This window comes from Dermacentor andersoni, chromosome 4 (genome assembly GCF_023375885.2).
Source record: "Dermacentor andersoni chromosome 4, qqDerAnde1_hic_scaffold, whole genome shotgun sequence".
Classification (NCBI taxonomy): Eukaryota; Metazoa; Arthropoda; class Arachnida; order Ixodida; family Ixodidae; genus Dermacentor; species Dermacentor andersoni.
The window spans coordinates 12463832-12486979 of record NC_092817.1 but is presented as its reverse complement, the minus strand read 5'-3'; the positions used below and the strand labels follow the sequence as shown (position 1 = coordinate 12486979).

Sequence of the window (23148 nt, the reverse complement as noted above, 5' to 3'; positions counted from 1 at the left end):
AAACTGTGGACAGGCCAGCTAGAGCACCCCTCGTGAAGCAAGCTTTATTATGAGAGTGAGATAATTCTATGCAAATAGAAATTTATTAAAACAAGACGTCCTCGTTTATGAACTGCTTTGGGGAATTGTTGTGGAGTAAAACATCATTAATATAGTCATGATTAAACTGGGCGCTCCTTCAGGAGATCACACCTATGAGTGACTAAAACACTCAATGCCAATGTTGGCAGGGCATGGAAATAAGCAGAGGCAACAAAAGCTCAAGATCACGACAATGCCTGAGCTGAAGTCTTGAGCTAAAGCATTAGCTTTTAACAGACAATGTCAAGAGCATGTGCACTAATTCAAAGAAAGCATATGCCACTAATTCACCGCCACCGCAATGCTGTGGAGTCAGAGGAGCATCTTCAGAGGCCGAGCAGATGGCCGGGCCTGTTCGTATTAAACACCGTGAAAAGAAAGTCAGTTTGCTACATTCGAATTCTAGCATGTTGTACTCTTGTCTAGGGTGAGCAAAAAATTTGTGTCGCACTTAAATTCCTACAAGCCACAATCGTATCACCGAGACTACTGTACACAATGAACAGATGAAGACATCTCTGAATTTAAGCTAAGGCAGATTATTCTTTAGCAGTGTATGAAGCAGTCTGTTTCTACACCTTCATAGCGTAATTAAGTTACGTGCAACATAATCATATGCATTTCCTAGGCTAAAAAAATGCTTAGATAGTGTTGAAGGTCATTTCATACTTGAGTGGACTGCAGCGAGCCCGTCTTCCTCCCCATAAATTAGCACTAGTTCCTAGTCGTTGCAATCAGGCTCCTTTGAACCTGATTGCTCTTTCAGTCATAAAGCATGAAACATTGCTGGCCAACTTAATCACTTTTGCCACTTTTTAGGTGACAAGAGTGAGGTCTTCTTAGAATATTGTACAGTTAAACTCACGAAAGAGAACCAAGTGATTTCTTTTGCGTTCTGGCATGTACACCCCATGATGATCTTGCATATTTATTGTTCTCAACACTACACGAATAGACGAGACGTCTGTAAAAATAAGAAATGCTTCTTATAACTTTCACAACTCAGTTCACAGCCACCTGTATCGCAGGTATGGGATATTGCACAATAGCTTTGGAAGTGTTTCACATGCTTTATAAGTAAAACCTCGTTAATTCAGATTTCACAAAACTGAAAAGAAATGTTATAATTAACTGAATGTCGAATTATCGAGGGTATGAAGCGAACAAGAAACAAATGCCTCCTACATCAACAGAATTTATTTACTGAATTAATGAGAAGTCCTGTTTCTATTTTGCACAAAGGCAGTGCAGAAGCAGCAATTGTCATTCGTGATTGATTAGCGCTCGCAGCAGGGAAGACCTCGTGACTTCCTTTGCATTGTGGCCCCAGTGAGCTGGTCGGCAACGGCATGACAATGTAGCCGGCACGTGTGATGCCAGCGTGCGGGCCGTGGTAGAATCGCTCGTCATCCTCGACAGCTTCCGCCATGTTTGACATTGCCAGTGCATTGCACCGTGTCAAAATGAAACCATGCCCCGCTATCGACGCTATCATGGATTCTGAAGGCACGCGGCCAATGCACGCACTGAGTCAAAATGAAACTACTGTTTTCTGCAACTGCCCCGTATGATACTGTGGTCTCTGTCAATATGATCAGGGATGGTGACTGTTTGCCGCAGCCGCTACAGACAAAACCGTAGTCACTATCAATGCAATAATGGTTGGCAAATATGCAATTTGGAGGCACGTGGCAAAAGCAGTGTCATGCGCAGCTGTAAACGCAGGAATAAAGGCTAAAGGCTATAACAGCACAAATAGACATAAAATGCTTGCTCGTGTCATTCCATGGGGGAAGGAAAGCTCAGGAGAGGCCCCGGCCAGGACAGATGTGTTGGAGAAAGTGTGGTAAAAGTCATGTGCTGTTTTTCACAAAGGAGCACTAGGACTGGTACCGTATTTACACGATTGTAAGTCGACCCCTTTTTTTAAATTTGAAAGTCTGAAGTTGGGGGGTCGACTTACAATCGAAACCGAAACATGGCCCCGCCAAAAAAAGCGATACCAACGGGAGCTGCAACGTAGTTACAATTTTATGTTTGCTCTATGGCCCTACCCGTATCTTTTCGCTATCCCGCGTGTTTGTTTGCTTTTCGGAAGGGTTTTTGAACATTTTTGAGTCTTACAGTGCATGCAACACTCATGGGGGGGGGGGGTGTCGATAGTTGATGGAAGCGCGGCTGTTCCAATTTGCGGCGGCACCCTCAGAACGGCGGCGCTTGCGGGGAGTATCGGTAGTTCATGGAAGAGCAGACACCGCTCGCTGGTTTCTCTTTCTCTGTTTAAAGCACGACCGGCTTTATTACGAGTCGGTCGTGGTTTAAAGGCATTGGTATTGGTTTGACGCGTTCCACTTGACTGCCGGCTACGTGCTACTTCTATGCTTCCCCAGTCGTCATGAGTGCTCCAGGCCCACAAATCGTTCGGCACTCGTTCACAGCAGCGTTCAAGAGGGCTGCCATCCTTTACGCCGAAGAAACAAATCACTGCGCAGCGGGCCGCAATTTCGATGTTTCTAAACGGGTGGTGCGAGAGTGGCGACTGCAGCGAAGCGAAATGTGTGATGGCAAGTGAGAAATTTCCCACGTGCCGAAGTTTGGACGCTTTCCGGAGCTGTAGGCTAAGCTTGCGGCGTACGTCGCTGAAATGCGTGATCGGTCCCTGCCAGTGAAGTGCGACGTGGTCATGAAACAAGCCCGGACCTTCGCCTTAATTTTAAGGTTCTGCTCCGCCGTGAGTACAACGAGTGGCTGGCGGCAGAAGACTGCGAAATTACGCCAACCGGACCTGTAAAAAGAGCCTCCCTGACGGCTGCGTGTGGCTGGGTGCATTTGGCGTGGGCTGCTGTTCTGCAAGATGTCCTGGTGCGGTCGTTTGCCAAATTTGAAATTTCGCTGGACCACGACGCGCTGTGGGACCGCAGCAACGATGACGATGGCAGCACTAGTGAAGACTAGTAGTCCAGTGACCATGTCAGCTACTAATAAATTTTCGTTATCGAATGCGCCCTCGGTTATGCTCTCTGATTTTTTTTTTTCGGTCAAGCGATATGGGGGGGTCGACTTACATTCGAGTCGACTTACAATCGTGTAAATACGGTACCCCAAGTGTCAATGTTGCCATAGCAACCGCATTCCCGAAGCTGGTGTCTGAAAAGCAAGATAAGATTTTCCGGCCCGTGTCTTTCTCACAGCACATTCTGTTTGCGAGACAAGCTAACTTTAGAGTGTGGGGCGTAAGCTTGAAAGTTGTGTTTAAGGTCTATCAATGTGTGTGTCAGACAGCAACAGAGACACTCAAGTAATCATGGTACGTGTCTTCGTCGTCTTCTTCAACATGCCACAGAAAAGCACAGAAGTGTGTCTGCTTCACTAAAACCGTTACAGAAGTATCGTAGGCTTTGTTCTGGCACGCTTCAGCAGCACACACTTCCAGTGGTTCATAGCAACGTAAGTTCAAAGCTTGCGCCTATCTGCTCCGGCGAGCAGATTGGAGGCGCAAAGGGAGATGGCACACCAACATGACTGCATTTCTGGCTTCAAAAACATGACATCAGGGCCTCTCCAATTTTGTTTCTTTCCTCTATGGTGTCATTCCTATATGGTTTCCACTGATGACTATGGCAATGTGGACTGCACCACTTCGTTTCAGTTGGGTGCTAGCTTTGCTTTTGCTCTTTTACACTGAGTATTTGTGGCGATTCGAGGGTAGTCCAAGTTAACCTGTGAGCAGCCAAGAACATCCGCATTATTGAGAGTTTGATGCTATAAAATCATTCATACGCTTGCTAGGACCAGAGTATGAATCTGAAGTTGTATCTGATTTTTCAAATCAATGGGGGTCGAATTAACAAGGTTTTACTGTAGTGATGTTAACCTGTAACCAACCCACACACTAACCATACTAAGCTGCACATGCTACTACAGTCGAATCTCGTTAATACGAAAATACTTAATTCAAACTACCGCTTTATTCGAACTGGCACTGTGGTCCCATCAGTTATGTGTATTCCAATGGGCAAAAATGCCTGGTGATTCAAACGCTGAAGCATTTGCGACGGAATTCGAACATACTGCCCTTCAACAATGCTCTCAGCAGCGCATTAAATCACGCGGTGGCGCCTCCGACCAGCATTGCTCTGACCCCGCCATAGAGAAAAGGCTTATGAGAAACCCTTGTGGGGTTCTCCTCCGTGCTCTTGGGACAAAGGAACGACAACACAGTAGTGCAAATAATCACAAGGGCATTTATTGCACCTTTCATAGATCAATGCCTGCTAGCCGAGTTGCTATCCACAAAACATGCCGATGGGCGCGCGACAAATCTAGAAGTCCGACTCACCGCGACCGGATAGCGAGCGAATATGTTCGCCCCATGCTGGATCCCAACGCCTGGTCGTTCGCGTGTACGGTCACGCGAACGGTGGCGCGTTCAAAGGCGGCCACACGAGAAGGTCTCGCAGAAGCATGGATCGGCACACGCGCGGCACGGCACGTCCGTACTGCTTCCTGTCCTGACCCAAGGAGAGCGCTTTGTCTTTCGGCGCCCACGTAACCCCGCCGACAGGCGGGGTTAGCAGCGCAACACTCGCGCCATCTCTCGTACTGCGCCTCAACCACTCCGACCGCCGCGAGCGCCAGGCCACGCGGCGAAGCCGGATTACAGGAGACGCGCTATGCGGGGAAAACATATCAGGAGACGCGCGAGAGTCATGCATCCCCACACCCTTCAAAGCTGTGCGCAAAAAAAAATAATACCGTGGCGGAAATTTCACCCTCTCTCATATGGCAAGGTCACTGTTTCTGCTTTGTGCCATAATGCCCCAGCCACACTAGTGGCTGGGGCATTATGGGAGGATCGGTCCTGGGTGGATTTTTTGTGGCTCGCCGCGGGAGCAAGCGAGCCACAAGCAGGGGAGACCAATAAAGGAGCCCCTACAGTGACATACACACGGGAAACTGGTATCATGTGGACCCGCCTGACCGCTCTATTCGTACTCGCGTCTGGTTCAGCGAGACTTGTTTCGCACTATCGTCTGCTTGCGTCAGCTCTCGCTATCACTTGTTTTGGTTGGCCTCATTTGCGCTTGTTTTTTTACAATGGTGCGCCTAAACCGAGACTTCCCAATGGAAAGCAAGTCTGATTCTGTATAAGACAGACCCTGAATAAAAGGATGCGAAGGAGACACCCAGTACCTCCTTCTTGTCTTTTGAACACGGAGATGCTGCAACAAAAGGTAGGGCACCAACATGATTATGATCAGCAGCAACGACTTCGTCGTCTTGATACGACATGACTCGCATTAACGAACGACGAAGAAGGTAAACACAGTGCCAATCTGTCAGCAGACGAAGGAAAAAACATGCGAGCACACAGAGGCAAGCAGCAGCAGAGGCCCAGTCCAGCCTCGGCAACTCCGCTGCTTCAGTGGCGGTAGGTGGCAGATATAATTAGTGCCATCCAGCAAGCTGGCAGGAAAGCAAATCCACTTCCTCCCGCCCTTCCTCGCAACTGCACTCCCTTCGCCCTCTCTCTCGACTCCCTCATAACTCCCCCATCTTCGACAGTTTCCATTCGCTCGCACCTCCACACCAGCTGTGCCAGCCCTGCCGGCTTGGCATCAGCTTGCTCCTTGAAGTTTCATTTTCTGCCGTTATTGGGAAGTGAGCGTTGGCTGGCGTGGGCAGTTTCATAGTCCTGTTCGCTATGTGCTTGCGCGCTGCGATATTTCACGACTTGCACCATTCGTGCATCATGCTACGGTGTGCGAATACTTTAAAAAAGACTGCTTCTTTTAATTCAAGCTTCTTTTACTTCGAACAAATTTTTGGGCCCTTTCGAGTTCGAAGTATGGAGATTAGACTGTACTTGCTGTAAAACCATATTTTAGGCCTTCCTCGCTTAAAAATACAGATGCAGCTAATAGATTTCTAAAGAAAAAATCAATTTTATCTGTACACTGACTAGCATTATGAAATGTTTTTACTGTGGTACCGACAACACCCTCAAGAAGTTTTCCAAGTCTGCCTGCCTGTGCGTTGCACACTTTCTTTGGGTGTGCATGCACCTTGCACAAAAACAGCAGAAGAGAAGAAGCTTGGCAGTGTTTTCGCTGTAAGTGTAACTTGTTTATATATGCCCTTATTTTATCTGAATACAATAGCATGGGGGGAACTCAATATGCAAGGCCAGGGTAAGGGAGATGGGCAAGGCAGACTACCTGTTCCCCTGCCCCACCCGAGCTGTCAAAACAGATAGCCTACAACCATTTGTATTTATGTCCCTACATCAAAAATGAGAATCACAGTCTGCCTGAGATGTGTTGATATAACAGGGTAAATGTGAATCTCATCAATAACAGCTACTTCTACTAGTAGTAGCTGTGTTTATCATCTCACAAGCACAGATGAGGCCAGAAGCAGAAATTCCTTGTCATTCAACAGATTGAGCCAAAATGGCTAATGTACAATACTAAAACAGAGCAGAGGGTGTAATGCAGACTTGCCATGGTGTCAAACACATTGTTGAGGCCAACTTGGTACTGGTGGTGAAGGCAGTCGGACAGATGCCTGCAACCATGCACAATCTATAGCCACAAAGAAAAGCAAAATTTACATTAAAAAAATTGGCAATTCAATTCAGGAGTTTATATGAAGACTGCAAATCCTCAGCAACTGAGACACAGCAAGGCAACATGGTTACCAGACGTAGATAATAGTTTAGCTACGATGTGTATGGGATAGGGGAACAAAGTGAAGGTGTAAGTTAAACCTAGATACAGTAAAACCTCGTTAAACCGTACCCACTTAAACAGTAGTTTCGGTTTAAAAGTAGTAAAGTCAATTCCCCGACTCAGCGGCCATTGAACATAATGTATTTAGTATCCGCATAAACCGTACCAGCTTATTGCGTACGCATCGGTTAAAACGTAGCCTTTCCACTTTTCGTCGCGCAAACACGGCGGTGCGTCGTCTCCACCGGGCGGTCCGGCAGAACAACAAGCCTCAGAGATCGGTACAACGGCCTCCAAGCGACCTGTGCGTTTGCACGTGAAGCCGCATCAACATCATCATCATTTCGACGCCGTTCCAGAGAGCGAGAGCGTCATGGCGTCGCGCAAGCGAGGACTCGCGTCATGCCGAAGCTCGGATAAAAAAGACGCCGGGTGCTCAGCATAGAAGAAAAATTAGACATCGTCTGTGCTATCGAACGTGACATGAAGTCGGCGCTGGCCCGCGACATGGATCTGCTGTTGACTACAGTGTGTGGCATTTGGAATGCGAAGTTGCTCGGCAGCGCTGCTGCGACCGCAAAGAGATCTCGGCTACAAGGTCGACTTTTCGCCATCATTGCCTCTGTTGTTGCCGAAGTGTCGACTAGCGACAGTGATCAGGACGACACGGAAAGCGACAGCACGGGCGATTCAGGCCCGACAGTGGCAGAAGCTGCGCGTTACGTCAGCCTCGTGAATGCAATCGTCGCAACGAGAACAGGGGCGCGATAACGTAACTATTCCAAACCAAAAGTTTTCCGAACTCCGGCACCCGGCAATGAAAAAGGCGCCCCGGAACTTATGCAGCACTAGTGCGCGCGTACATGGAGAATACGTAACGCCAACGAGGAATCTGCCGTGCGAGTGTTTGCCGAGAGGAGGGGGGCTGGCTGAGAAGCTGGCACGCAGCTTGAGTAAGTTTGAGGCTGCTATCGTCATGCTAGGCCGCCGCGGCATCAAACGAAAATAACACTTATGTCGCGCGAAGTGAATAAATACTGCATGTTTTTTCCCCTTTCATCGCACTCTCTCTGAGTTCCGTTTTCTACAGGTAAGTGGGCGATCTCATGCTATTTCGGTTAAACAGTACTACCGTTTAGTACGTACTTTTTCCGAGCTCCGGCCAACTACGGTTTAACGAGGTTTCACTGTATAACGAAGCCGATAAGATCGGCCATTTGCTTCATTACATCGAAATTTTGTTGTATTGACATTTGCCTTTTATGCAAATAAGTAAAGTCGCCAATTGTATCTTTCTTACACGGAAAGGGGCCGCAGAATTTCCATGCGCAATACGTCGCCAAATTAACCTAGCCATATAAAAATTGTGACCACAGCATCAACGATAATATGCAGCATCAGGTCTCGAAGCTTAAGGACAGTGGTTATCCTGTAACATTTATAACGTCCATTGCCAAAAAAGTTTTGGGAGGCTTAAATAACAAAAAGAAAGTAGCTGCAAAGGGCGGCGAGGATAAGAAGGTAACTGTCATACCTTATATGCATAAAATTTCACATGGCCTCAAAAAGACTGGCGAAAGGCACGGCACCAAAGTGGTTTTTTCAGCTCCTTTAAAGATTAAAGGCTTATGTAAAAAAGTAAATAACGAAACAAAATCTGACAAAAACAAACGCAAAATAAAGCACGCAAAAGAAAACAGGTTTTTGGATTGTGTCGACAACTTTGTGTACAAGATACCTTTCACATGCGGAAAATCATACATAGGCCAGGCAGGCAGATGTATTAATATTAGGTTAAGAGAACACAAGTATGTGACAAAAATTCCAGTCACCAGGACTTTTGGTGATGCATGGCGCAAAATGTGGTTGCAAGCCTATCTTCAAAGAAACCAAGGCGTTGGCTTGATGCAGATCTAAAGAAGCATGTGAAACTTTGGATGCATATTTCATGCTCAAAAATGACTCGGGAGACCACGTTAGCACACCTTCTGTGGTGCTGGGAGAAGCAGCTTTTAAATTCTTAGACGGATGTTAGATCAAGCCATACTTCTCATTGTTAAATCAGATGTGCGTAGGTTGGCTTCTTTTTCACCTTTCATCTCGTTTGCTTTTTATTTACAGTCACCCTTCATGTACATATTTGACAGGCACCAGCGAATAATAAACAGCTGAATGTTTGCGTACACGTGTGTCTGTCTCTTTTCTGTCCTTCGTATAAACAATATAGCACAGCAAGCAGAATAAAGCATGAGGACGCTGTGTGTGTATATTTAAACCTTGTTAGGCTGTTAGCAGTAATAATTGTTTTTTTTTTTTTTTCAGAGCAGCAATTTTTGCATTTGGCAGTACTGGTAAGAGCGGCTCTGGTGCCACTTCCTTTTTGTTTTTGGCTCTTCCCGCAGAGCTGCGAAACGTACCTAGCGGCATCGTAGGATGAAGAAGCGCCACTTTTAAAGTAAAAATTGCAGTTTGCGTGCTTCCTAGTTTGCTATATTTATAAGCGTTCACCAGATCGGTAAATCACTTCAAACAATGCTTTCTTCAAGGAAAATTATTTTAAAAGTATATGACCACACAAGAAAAGTTTTCACTAAAGAACGCAACCCCGCTTTCATCGCTACTACAACTGTACGACAGGCTGCAACTGGCGGTGTGGCGTGGGCAGCGCAGGGCTAAGTTGTGGCGCCATGGAGAGTAACAGCGTTCAGGAGAACTAAAACAAACTGAACAAGCAATAAAAAATACGGGGCTACGGAGGAGGTGCCAGTGAACAGACCACCTCTAATAAATCCAGTCATGGTCTAAGCCTAGTTCATTATTGCCTAAAGTCTAAAGAGTGCTAAATACTTTAATATTGTACAACTGCATAGAGTTGGGACCTCTAAGTGTACAAATGGACACCAAGTGCAAAATGCACAAGTGCAGGCAATACTAAAATATTTAAGACAACCTTTGACCTAAAGAATGGCATTATGATGCATTCACCATTTTACTGTGGGCTCAGGCAGTTTTCATAGGCACAGAAACAAAAACAAGGGCATTGGCAGCTCAGTCTACCCCTGTAGCTTACTTGAACCTGTGGGGATGCGCGACTCTCACGCGTCCCCTGATATGTTTTTCCCGCATAGCCCCGTCTCCGTGCGGCTGCGCCGCGTGGCCCGCAGCGGTCGGAGTGGTACAAGCGCAGTGCGAGAGATGGCGCGAGTGTCGCGCTGCTGCGGGGTGACTTGGGCGCCGAAAGAGAAGGCGCTCTCTTTGGCGGCGGGACAGCAAGCAGTACGGACGTGCCATGCCGCACGTGCTCCGATCCATGCTTCTGCGAGACCGTCTCGCGTGGCCGCCTTCGAACGCGCCACCGTTGGCGTGACCGTACACGCGAACGACCAGGCGTTGGGGTCCAGCATGGGGCAAACATATTCGCTTGCTATCCGGTCGCGGTGAGTCGGACTTCTAGATTTGTCGCGCGCCCATCGGCATGTTTTGTGGATAGCAACTTGGCTAGCAAACATTGATCTATGAAAGGTGCAATAAATGCCCTTGTGATTGTTTGCACTACTGTGTTGTCGTTCCTTTGTCCCAAGAGCACGGAGGAGAGACCCCACAAACCATGGGAAAGTGTTGGAACTGCAAAGTTGGCGTAATCTATCTTAACCAAGGAAGTTCTGCAGATTTCCGCACTGTGGAGGTGGTTTCACGAAAGGAAAATATGGCAGATGAAGAGCCTTCTTCCGTAATGTACTTAAGAGCCTTGATGAATGTGAGGTACGCCTGGATCTTCAGTACAATTCACTTGGGAAGTAGCTGTTCAGATAACAGAAAATCAGCTTCAGCTGGCATAACTAAAAGAATTTCATGCAGTCTGCCTTCTAGTCTACTCACAAAACGAGGTAGTAGACTGCATGCTTTGTACAAGGATCATTCATTCTTGGGTAAACCTGATAATTCCTTATTTTTGAACCCCGAACAAGTTTGATGAAAAACAGGCTACACCCAATTTATCCCCAGAGCTTGCTTACCCTTTCGTAAGGGATAAGAAAAGATGCAAAACTACAACACCACCCGCACTGCGCGAGCAAGTGGTTGAGATATATCATATTATTAATATTATGCATGTATATTGTCCCACTTAGCATGACAGTACAGTAATGGTGGCAGTTGTCGAGGATCCTTCGAAAGATGTTTTATAATAGGATGAACTCATGCCCAATAAAGAAACTGGTGTCGCCGTGTTGCAGACCACCACCATTGACGATCGCCACAAGAATGCTCATAGCCGGTTTCGAGATGAGTATTTATACCCGTACCCACACAATCAAAAGCCGTCAACATGGGCATAGTAATGCCCCGTGGCAACGAGCAAGTGGCAACCAGCAAGCGGCGAAAGATAAGGAGCACGCAAGTCCGGCAAAAACACAAGATGCTTATGGGGGCCCCCCCAACAAGCAATAAATGATAACACTGCGTGGCAAGGGATGAATAAGAATGCTACGTGGCATTACTCCTTCCCCTAAAAAGCATCGACCCGATGTTTGGGAATTTGATAAAACCTAACAACTGCAACAAAATGAAACAGTTAATGCTTGGCAAACCGAAAAAACAGCTTGTTAAGGTTCATAATATGGATTCAAGTGAACCACATGCACCACTTCAGGACGGGCGTGACAAGAGGCCATGTTTCCATTAATTAAGCACCACTTTATAGTCCAGTTCACTCCGTTGGCGCACAATCCTGTAAAGTACGAAATAGTGGCGAAGTAGCTTCTCGCTCAGGCCTCAATGGCGAATGGGCATTCAATCTATACTCAGTCACTGGGTTTGCAATCGGTGTTCCCCACCGATTTCGTTATTGCGAGGTTCAACTACAACAGCTTACTGGTGACATTTCTCATTTCTCCCGTGCACAGCACAACTCATTAGGCTGCTAAACCAAGCAAGAGTGTTGCTAACTCTGTCGTGGAAACTTGGAGTGTTTGCAGTGCATGAGCCGAACCTCACACCTTAAATCCCACAGTATATTCCTGTCAAATACTTCACTGTACATAAAAATTCAGTCACTTCCAAGGACTTTACAGTATTACAGGGACATCCAACACAACATTAGCTGCACACTGCATACACTCTGCAACAAGCCAAGCAGGACTATAGAAGTAGTAGTAATGCATCCAGTACACACGGTTGCAAGTGAATGGAATGAAAATAATTGGATAGTTATCTACAGAGAAAAACAATTCCAGTGTCGGAAAAAAATAGGGGGCGACATTACCTTTTCAATGTCACTAGATTCCAAGATTTCCTTCAACCCATGGTCAAACAATGCCTTCTTCAATGACTGAACATCAAATATGTACACTTTTGATGAGGTTGCAACCTGTGAAAGAACAAAAGAAAAAGGAGTGCCACACCTACCTTAAAAATTCATAACAAACAGTCTACCTATCACACATCACTGTGTTAGGAAAGTTTTCAAATGTCTGCATCAACCTGCCTGCACATAAGAACTAGTTGACTAAAAATAAAGTGTGCCATCAGGAAAAAAAAATCAGGTGTCTCCAATGATAGAATACTGTTAGCATGACCGACCGACTTAATGAATCGAGCTGAGAAAATTTGCATTAATGACCCCGGCACACTGATCAGACCAAGTACAAAGCATGCCATCAGAATGTGGTATATGTATGAATATTATGAGCATCCCATTTGAAACAGAAGGCTGCAGATGCCACCAAACACATTAAATTTACCTTTGTTCTGCGCTTATTACAGGCCCTTAAGACCCTTGGTCAATGTTAATAAACCATCAAGCCTGACCAAAATTTATTGCCCTGAAATCTATAATGCTTCCTGCCTTTGCGTCCCCACCAATATTCCACCATCTTATACTACTGTCCACCACAGATCCATTTATCTTTTCTCAATTATCCATACAGCACAAGGCCTCGGGTAGGTTAATTACATCCCCATTTGCCTCTGGATGGATACTGCAACATGCTAACAAAACATGCCCAATGGTTCAGAGCCGTTTGTGTAGCAAGGCTTAGCACCCGCACAGATGACTTCAGTGACACAGGAATGGCTGGCTAAAAATTTTGATGACCATGTCATGATGTTCAATAAGACTTCGACAAGGGCTAGTTGGAACGACATGGTTCTGTTTATTGTGCTACACTATTTCACCAACGTCAGTTGTGTTGGTTTCTTTTATTTCGTGCTTTGTGTAACAGCATAGGACAGTAAACAACCATATCATGTTTAATCTCCAAACACTTATGGTGAGCTTGTAAACCCACAGGACCTTTATGTGAATGACATCCTTAAAAGGGTGTCTAAAAAGCAGCTTTACGAGATGAGTCCTTGGAGACAACAAATGTGAAGTATGGTCTATGTTAAATGGAATGCCTAACTAGTATTCCATCAAGAATTACAGCTGAGGTATGTGCTGAAAGCCTGTAGATGACACGATTACTCATGGATGTCATCATGTTAGTCACTTTTTTGCAACACGGTCAAAGAAATAAAGTAGTCATTATGCATATATTATAAATTAAGTGTTCCCTTTAAGAGTGTGTTGAATTGTACATGTGACTGCTAAAATGCTTAAGTAATAGTACTTCATCAAAGATGGACAATACTTGCAGGGTGGTATTGAGAAAAAGGTTGATGCCTGTAGCAGTTTCATTCAAGAAACTTCAGTAGGAATGGTTTGCCAAACTATGTACCAATGGTACATGTAATTAAATTTTGAGCAATACACATACTTTTTTGCTTTAGTTAAGTGTTCACCACAAAACACTTTCTGCACTGTACTGCAAACAATGATAATGACTATGGACTAGCGTCAGCCACGAAGAAATTGGGAGTGAAACTCACCGCCAAAACAGAGAGAGAGCCATGACGTCCAACTTTCACGCCTTCAAATGCAACAGAAATAGCCTGTGCCTTCTTTATTGCTGCAATCTTTAAAGAGAAAAATAAGAGCAACAGATGCTGAATGCAGCAGTGCAGATCAAGGTAGTGCAAGTTACAAATGACTGCGCCACTGTGACTAATGATCCATAATAACTTTCCACCAATACTACTGTGTCTTAATATATCAGTCAAGCAGGCTCTCTGATATTTTTCATTACGAATATCTTCAGCCGACTTTGTGATTGTTTTGTAATGTGATTGTGAATTGTGTAGTACTTTCTGGAAGCCACACAGCACCAGTGATTGCACTGGAACCTTGAAGAAGTCATCTACAAAAGCCGACACGCTTGACCCGCCGCTCAGATTTTCGGCTATCACCGGCTCAGCTACATGTTTCTCAAATTCTTTGCCTCAATATATAGTGAAATGAAAACACGTATAGAGCTGTGCTCAAATTTCCCATTTTCTCAGTTCATTTTTACTTTCTTTTTTTCTTTAGCGAAACCTGGTGACCTGATACAGATATAAAGAGGCACGCAAAGCCCACCTGGTTCAATGCAGCTGTTTCTTCTACGCTCTCTCCTGCTTGTGTGTTTTGTCATTTGATTTCAAAGTAATTTGATAATGAAAGCATGCTTGCCTATGAACAGAATGAACAGACAAGCGCTTGATTGCATTTCAGTCAAAACATTAAGCAAACTATAGGAAACAATGATCTAAGGTTGGAAATGTCCAAGTAAAGATGGCGTAGATGCAGCTTGATTTATTGTGTCAACGCATTGTAGGAGTTTGTTCTAATTATATTATGAAAATTTCATTAATTTCAATTCTGTTTTGACAATGTATTATTTAATAAATGCAAAAAAGCTTGCACTGCATATTGATGTTTTGCACGCTAAGCACACCAGTAGCTCACAGTGCCTTTGTGGTGGCATCATTGCAAAAGTGACTGTGATTCTCCCATTGTTTCGCTATGCAAATTACACACTGCCCCATTACAATGCAGCATAATGAAGCTCGAAACCTGAGTTCACTCCACTTATAACTACAAAACAGAGTGAAGACCAAAAGGGCCCCGTAAAGGCAAATAAAGAGACACACTGCAATCATGCCTGTTTTTTGTGTGCTCTTATGTTGAACTTACTTTGTTTGCGTGATCTGACAATTACAGTAGACATCAACGAAACAGACCAGCTTGAACAGGGATCGAGCTGTAAATGGGATTCTAATACAGTGAAAGCAAAATCACATAAATCATGTGCCCTCATTGCAGGCAAATGACAAATTAGAAAGGCCCACAAATACAAGCAAAATTACCGCACGACTGGCCGCTCGAGGCACTTTGTGCATGTTTGCGAGCTTCATTCACACTCGTAAAAACACCTTTATGTAGCAGGTATTAAGTCGAGAGTATGACGGAAGCCCGTCTGGTCGGGATGATGCATACTTAAAGGGAAGAGGTTCGGACGCCGACCAAAATGGTTTAAAATGGATATTTACGTTTCGGCTCCTCCACAGGAGCCTTGTTCACAAATGACCTCCAAGTGACGGCAAACATTACCTTGATTCTGTCCAGCTATGTGGCAGTTGCATATTTTTAAGTCTCGGTACATGATTGTTGGGGCACCCTGTGTTTGTGTGTGCGTGTGTGAAGTGTTAACTTTCTTAAAGTAGGAGAGGTGGTATAATCAGAACAGCAGCAATCACATAAGCACCAGTGTGACCCACAACAAATTGCATACACACCGCCTCACTCAGCTGGTCATTCACTTCATCAATGACTTCAAAATCAGTTGCAATTGGTCGTTGTAGCTTTGGTAGGTCTTCTGGCATACCAATGACTGCAAACAAAGCATAAAGTTGATCAATATTTGGGCAAGCACTCCTTTATTAGGCAACAAGGAGTAGAGGGTACCCATGGGGAGATTAGCAAAGGTGAACGAGAAACCATAGTGATTGAGCAGTCATTCATCAAACATCTGCAACTTTGTTATTATGGCATCACTTCAAAAAATTCTTGCACCTGTATGTTTATTGTAGACTGGTGCATTGCAGCCACTATATAAGAAATTTTCGAGCTCAGATTGGTTTAATGCTTTGAAACATTTCTGACTGGACCTGTGCTCTAAAATTGATTAATATGCACCAAGCATGTTATTCAAAAGAGTTACGAGATTTATGACGGGGTGTTTGTACCAATGTTAGTATGTTGTCATGTATTGGGCTTCCTTCTTATGTTTTTGACCTATTGCGGTACTTTAGTGGCTATGGCATTGCACTGCAGAGCTCGAGGTTGCGGGTTCCATCTCAGCCATGGCGGCCACATTTCGATAGCGGCAAAATGTAAAAATGCTCATATACTTAGATTTCAGTGTATGTTAAGAACTCCAGGTGAACAAAATTAACCCAAAGCTCCCTGTTATGGTGCGCCTATATTGACACGTGGACTTGTTCATCTTTTACGGTTGAGCGCTTTTCATCATCATCATCAGCCTGGCTGGCTACGCCCACTGCAGGGCAAAGGCCTCTCCCATACTTCTCCAACTACCCCAGTCATGTAGGAGGTTGTGGCCAAGTACTGCACCAGGGTGGCCAATCCTGCTCTGGTGAGGGAGTGCATTACCGGTTCTGGTCACCGGGATCAGGCCACACTCCAGGCCTGTTTATGCAATTTTGTCAACACACGGATATATTTTTTTTTATCCGATGGAAAATTGCACGGCACCAGAATTTGAACCACGGTCCTCTTGCACGCGAGGTGGATTCTCTACCTCTACGCCATTGCTGCATGCGCTTTGCAACATCTAACAAATGTTATCGCTCAGTGAGGGATGTTCCTGCATGTACAGGAAGTTTCTGGAATATTATCAAAGGTTCTGTTGTCATTCAAGTTTGTGTAATCTGATTGCATGTGCAACGTGAATTATGTAGAACATTCTGGAAGACACGCGGGCACCACCGGTTGCTCTAGAACCTTTGATGACTCGTGTATAAAAGCCAACGTGCTAGACCGGCAGATCAGATTTCGACAACTGCCAACCGTGTTCGCCGCTATTGCTGTGCTTTGAGTCTAACTTGCTTTTTTGGGCACAAGTTCACTCAATAAAAAGTTAGTTCCGTCATTCACAGTTTTGCCGCTGTATTATTAACCATCACCACTACGTGACAATATTGTGATTTTGGCACATAAAACAGCAGAACATTTTCTGTTCTTGACAGTAATCATTTGCAGTAGGCAGATTTCTGAAATGAATTGCCATTGTGCAAGTACAATTCACATAAAATAGCTGATATTACTTCTGCACCTCAAGCATCTTTGAGAGTTCATCTGTGGACATAATAAAACTCAAGCTTGTTCTGTGGCTGCATGTCTTTAACGAAGCTGAAGATGCAGTGAATGTGTTAAAACTATATTTTCAACGGACAAAATTAATTTATGCTTGAAGGATGATTCAGTTAAAGGAATCAAAATCAAAGGAAGATACAGGCTGGACAGCAAAGGATCAAGTAAAAGCTGACGAGATTAGGAATTCGTGAATGTACGGTGAGTGTGGCCAGTTGGTTGAGTGTCAATGAAGAGCATTAGGAAAGTGTAATGGACTAAATTGGATTGGTGGTCACAATGGCATGCTGTTCTTAATACAAGAAAAAGAAACCTACCAGGATAAAATCGAAACAGGAAAAAAATGTTTTCAGGAATGTAAACAGTACTGCAGCCATTAAATGTGCTCCATGTGCCCTCAAACATTAAACAAAGCCTACTAAAAGAATAAGCAATGCAATATAACAAAACAGAATTTACACAGACCCTATGTTGAAGCAAGAGAAATAAATAGCTTTAGTGCAGGTTCCAGGGTATTGAGGGTCTAGAGGTGACTATGAAAATGCTGAGGATGGTACTGATACCAATAAACAGAGTAAAGCATCAGAAACTCATACAACAAATAAGTGTTGCCCTATATTCACTAAGCAGCTTTCGGCTCCCTCAGTGTAATGCATACTTATGAGAAATAAAATGAAAGAGATGAAAAACAAATGTGGGATTGGGTCTGAGCTCCAAGTTGCCCCACTTAAGGCAGTATTTCATGTCAGAAAGTGACACAGAAGCATCCCTCTTTTATCAGGAATTTCCCAGCAGTGTAACCCTCCATCAAAGCATTGCAAGTGCATGGACTTTGTATGGCTTCAGGTTATGGCACACTGCTGTGTGTACGACATGCGGCACCATGCAATCTCGGAGGCCATGTTCTTCACATAGCATGGCTCTCAAACCTGCAGTCGGAGAATTGTGTGTGCATGCAGAAAAAGAGACAGTGGAAAAGCAAGTTTATAACCGAGTTAAGACAGTGATTATCGCTCAGCTGATAGCCTATACTCCATTCCATACGCAGCAGGCAATAGTGTGGAAGCTACACAGGTAGTGTGAACAAAGAAGTCCCACTGGGCACGTTTCTCAGTGCAGTCGTTTTTGATCTGCAATGCTTTCTATGGAATAACGACTTCATATATAACAACAACTTCTGGGCACGAGGTTATGTCCAATTTTTTATCGTTCGGACACATTTGTGCTTTCGAGTAGGCAACGCACTATACTTTGATTGCGAGCGATGCACGGCACCCGCTGGTCACAGAAACGTGTCACTGCTTGTTAAGTGGCAAGCAGGTTCAGACCTGAGACGCCCTCCATGTACTAAATATGTCACATTCTACATCATAAGAGTATGAAGCCGAGTGCTACATCAAATTACATGGCATGCACCTACATAACTATTTTTCATATGGGCCACACTATAGTTTGGTCCCGAATGCAAGCAGTGAGTGAAGTAGCCTTTGTGGCATTGTTTGCATCAAGTGTAATACACTCAGTAAAAGCAGTCCAACAAAGTCAGAGTGTACTAGAAACATTTTGAGTGGCACGACCATGCCTCTCAGCGTACCACTTTTTGTATCGCTAGAGACTGTTGTAATAACAGACTATTGAAGATGCATCACAGTGGAGGGCGTCTTGAGCATGAGCCCGGCCTGTATGCAGCTACGATTTGGCTGAATGTGTTCAATAGTAAGCGACGACTGTGCCACCGCTGCGAACACTACTTTGCATGACATTGCGCAGTACGGGTCAGTCAGTGCACTGCCCATATATTCTAGTTCACTGTAATGAGGTCAAGGTCACACGTAAGCCAGCTGCCCAAGCAAATATTAACTTTTTTTTCCCCCTTATTTGGATTCATTTTGCCTGCGACTGTGACAAGAAGCTGGTGAGGGTGCGCAGAGGTGTCAGGGGAGCACACACCAGGGCCTTTGCAATCTTCCTGCAGTGGCCACTGCGTTGCATGAACTGGGCAAGTTCACTAATAATAATGCAGGGTTGGATCTACCCAGTCATTTATTTTTACCTGTTACTTGTTGGAGTTCTGTAAATGCATAACGTAATAAGTCATGTCTCATTCTATTCATTTCATTCTATGAAATGCTGTCACTCTTACTTCTTGCATGGTCACATTGCTATGTGGCATTATGCCCTTGTTAGACTGCTTCTCGAAAACTTTGTTATTCTGTGGATTGGACACAACTACAGCAATGAAGAGCAAAATATGCAGTGACAGCCCATTTCAGCGTCAACAATATTAGTGCAGCAGACATCTACCATGAAAAAAAGAAACATGCGAAAGCTTGACACAATAAATTATTTTTGCAAAAATAATGTTTTGGGGATAGAAATAAGAAATTTTAAAAAAAATGTATTTTTGAAAACACATACCTAATATGCGGAACCCCAATTTGAACGTAGAGTGTGTGTTGTAGTACGTCTAATTTACACAAAGCAATGAAAATTCAAGCGCACAAGACTATGAGTCCGAACATTGATGTTTCGCAGCCAGTCTTTATGAATGGATGCTATGATGAAGACCCTGCAGTTAATTGTGAGATTCTCTATGGTTTTAACTGAACAATATTTGCCATATTTTCTCTAAGCTAAGCAGACTCTCAGAATTGGGAATGTCAGAAAGAAAGAAAAAAGCTTTCTTTAGTGTAAGCCAAACAAGACAGGCATTCTACTGCATAATGAATGCGCATTTTATGGTCTGTTGACATATCAAAGTAGACAGGTATCGGAACTTATTCCAAGTGATGCCTTGAACATTTACGATTTTCCTTGCTTTCGCCTGTATAATATTCGTCATCAGGAACATTTCTATTTCTCTTCGTGACCTGGTAAAATCAGCAACATCTTTTCAGCCTCAAGGCATTGAGCTTTTTATGGTACTATGAAGCCATCCACATTGCAGTACATCAAAAAAGTTTGTTCAGTTCTCCCTGCCATATTGTGGCCACAAAGTGATGTTATGTTTCTGAAGGTTCCAGATAAACAGCATCCTTGATTCTAAGCTGCCCCTGATTTTCGCAAATTTTTCTAAATAAAAAAAAGGATACGCCTAGATCTGAATAAATACGGTATTCTGCCCATGGATACCTATGAATGCACTAGCTGACCACATAAAGTTTCAGAACAGAACATTTCAATACTGTACAACACGCAGAGGGCAACCGTGTTTGCGCTTGTGCCTCAAAAGCAATGTCTTCTCACTAGGTGTTATATGAAGGTGAAGTACAGCAGCTCTGGCAAACACTGAACTGGTGCGGCATTTTCCACTGATCACTATCATCTGCAGATTTATATTCGCGTGACGCAACATTGAGCCAGACAGTGCACTGTAGTGACTCACGTTCATTGCCGTCACATTTCTTTATAGTATTTTTGCAATGCAATGAAGAACTTCATGATGTGGAAATAACACTCACGAATGGTGCTCTTGCCCACAAATTTCGCCACACTGGTTATTTAAACCAAATAAGGCTGTCTGAAAGTGATTGATCGAGAACACAATACTTCCGTTCGTTCATGTCGACAAGTAACTTTGACTGTAGTTAGCTTAGTTAAATCTTTTTATGTTTGTTGACACAGCCACATACGGTTACCTGCAACATGTTTTGAAAAAAAAAAAAAAAAACATTCCCTACCTTCTGGCTTTTGGCCTAACAATAAGTTTGGCATTTCCTTCGTGGTTGATTGAGAAAATATATGAATTAACAAAAAAAACTAAAAAAAAGGTTCAGTGCATATTTATCGCTAGACAGGAGAGAAATGCTGTCAGCATTACGTCACACCTCTTTGAAGTCCCGAATTTGACATTTAAACCACGTTCACTACATTGGAAAGTGTTGTTCAGGGGCTCATTCGATCCACGTCCTGCTTCTTCAAGGTGCAAAGACGGTGGTCCGGGCAGATCCCCGTCAGCAGCACTGTACATATATATATATATATATATATATATATAGCCCTTGAAGAAAGTCTATACACAGGCAGAAACTGTTGGGCAAATAAACCGATGCCGACGCATTAAAAAAAAGTGAGACGTACGCTTTATGAAGCCCTTCTTGATGACCTCCGAGGTGTCAGCCTCTTCACGATGGCAAATGAATTCGCTGTTGTTTTGTGCTGAATTCAGTTTTTCCAGGTGAGCAGGTACAGGGCGCACTCTCAACAAGCGTGGTCCATCTTCACTGATAAGCAACATCGTAGTGCAAGTGGAAAAAATCGTGTTATGGTGCTAATAACATGTGCTTCACATAACCGTTTACCATGAATATCACAGGACCCAAAAATGGCACTGTACTTACTCTCGTTCCAGAATGTATTTCTTGCGCGTCGAGTTCTCCAGCACCACGCCTGCAACAAGCAACGCGGGTAGATTGAAACGCTGCACGTGACCACTTGGCAAATGCACTTGGCAAAGTGAAACATTATACATGCGCATTTAGTCTGGTCTCACACGATGTAATATCCTGCGCGTAGAAGTGAAGCGGTCCAAAAAGCGACTGATTTGTAGTAACGTCGGTTACTGAAATAAAGAAGTGAAATGGGGAGGTGAGTGGAAGCAGTCCAAAACATTCCCAATAGGTTAGGTGCAACTACTGGAAATTCAATCCGCGCGGGTTGACGGAAAGAAGAATTAGGCATGCTCATAGTACACGCGGAAGTTAGCTATCATTTGCCGGAACGAAAAAAAAAACACTTCGACGCTGGCCAAGTGTGCCACTGCGTCTACGACCACTGCATCGAAACAACGAGACGCAAGCGTCTGAGGTATAACGAATTGTAAAGTTTCAAAGGCACGGTCAACGCGTAGGATATTTTTCTAATTATCAACACAAAACAAACTCACCCTGTTCTAGTGTGATTCGAGCCGTCTTCTGAGAGACATCAGCAACGACGCCCTCGATATTACCTTCGTTCATTCGAAGCAGCACTCGACAACCTTGCAGGTCGGGACAAAGCCATTTCGATGCGATGGTTGACATCTTGAATCTGCAACGGTGCGGCTTGTTTTCACGATGAGAACAAGCGGTTTTCGAGAAGTGGGCGAGTTCAAAGCTTAGCTCTGCGACAACATAGAATTAAAAACCAGCTGCACGGACACTACCGACACTGCCGCGCACACGGCTCCATGCGGCTTCCAAAACAACACGTGGTTTAGCTTGCCCCACCAACGACGCGCTGCGAATCGCGATTGACCATAGAGGTATGGTGGCTAGAGCCACCATAATAGAGGATTGACGGCGGCGTTTGTGGCGCCACCAATGTTGCTTACCAGTGAATATTTTCAATAAAGACTTTACAATATATACAAAAATGCTAAAATAAAAAGCATGTACAGCATACTTACACATTAACTCAAGTAGGCTGGGTGACTGTCGCCGCTCCATTTTAAAGGTTATGCCAATAAATTATCATCATCATCATTATTATGCAGGTATTGTAGAGTTATAGTGAACTAGTAGAGTGTACCAGAGTGTACTAGACGACTAGACAATGGTAGTTGGCAGAACCGTGGCCGAACGGCGCTTCCCTTCCTCTTTAAAACAGACGTTTGGGCGACTTGGTAAGACATACTTGAAACCATAGAGTGTTATAGTGAGAAACTCTATGCTTGAAACACAACAGCGCGGTTTTCACGGGGACAAGCAGGGAGAAACGACACGGGCGAGCGCTATCTCCATGTTTCCCGCCGAGGCGTCGAGTGTGGAAAAACTTTGCGAGGGCGCTGCGAGCCAATTAAATTGGGGTGGAGAGGTGCTTCGCGGCATATACAACGTACTTTCGCTGCAGGCCGATTGCACGCGTACGCTCTCATGATGGTGCTTTATTTCGGCTGCTAATTTATAGTGACACTTTTTTGCTACGTATACGTATTTGACGCATGGGTTATACAACATGACGACTTCAATTTTGCTGTCGCTGTCAAGTGCGTCGTCTGCTAGAGATTGAGCGTCCGTTGTGCGGACGCTGGCGGACACCCAGTTTTTCTCGCAGAAAGTCTGTGCAGTAAAATTTTTTATTGCTTTACTTGCTTTGGTGGGCCCGCGA

The 23148-nt window shown here is 44.4% G+C and overlaps 1 protein-coding gene across 2 annotated transcripts in view; it reads right to left on the bottom strand.

Moving 5' to 3' along the window:
- Positions 1-22295, bottom strand: part of LOC126535967 (uncharacterized) — a 58218-nt gene extending 35923 nt beyond the window's left edge. Inside the window, exons 1-8 of one of the 2 annotated variants that reach the window (XM_050182847.3) lie at positions 21947-22294; positions 21554-21622; positions 21402-21450; positions 21142-21284; positions 15465-15559; positions 13680-13766; positions 12076-12180; positions 6585-6665 (exon numbers count right to left, since the gene is read on the bottom strand). In XM_050182847.3, the coding sequence (XP_050038804.2) occupies positions 6585-6665; positions 12076-12180; positions 13680-13766; positions 15465-15559; positions 21142-21284; positions 21402-21450; positions 21554-21622; positions 21947-22082 (765 nt within the window). In that variant the 5' untranslated portion in view covers positions 22083-22294. Of the gene's footprint in view, positions 1-6584; positions 6666-12075; positions 12181-13679; positions 13767-15464; positions 15560-21141; positions 21285-21401; positions 21451-21553; positions 21623-21946 lie in introns of both variants that reach the window. The other variant, XM_055073393.2, reaches the window with a different exon arrangement.
- Positions 22296-23148: the final 853 nt, after the last annotated feature.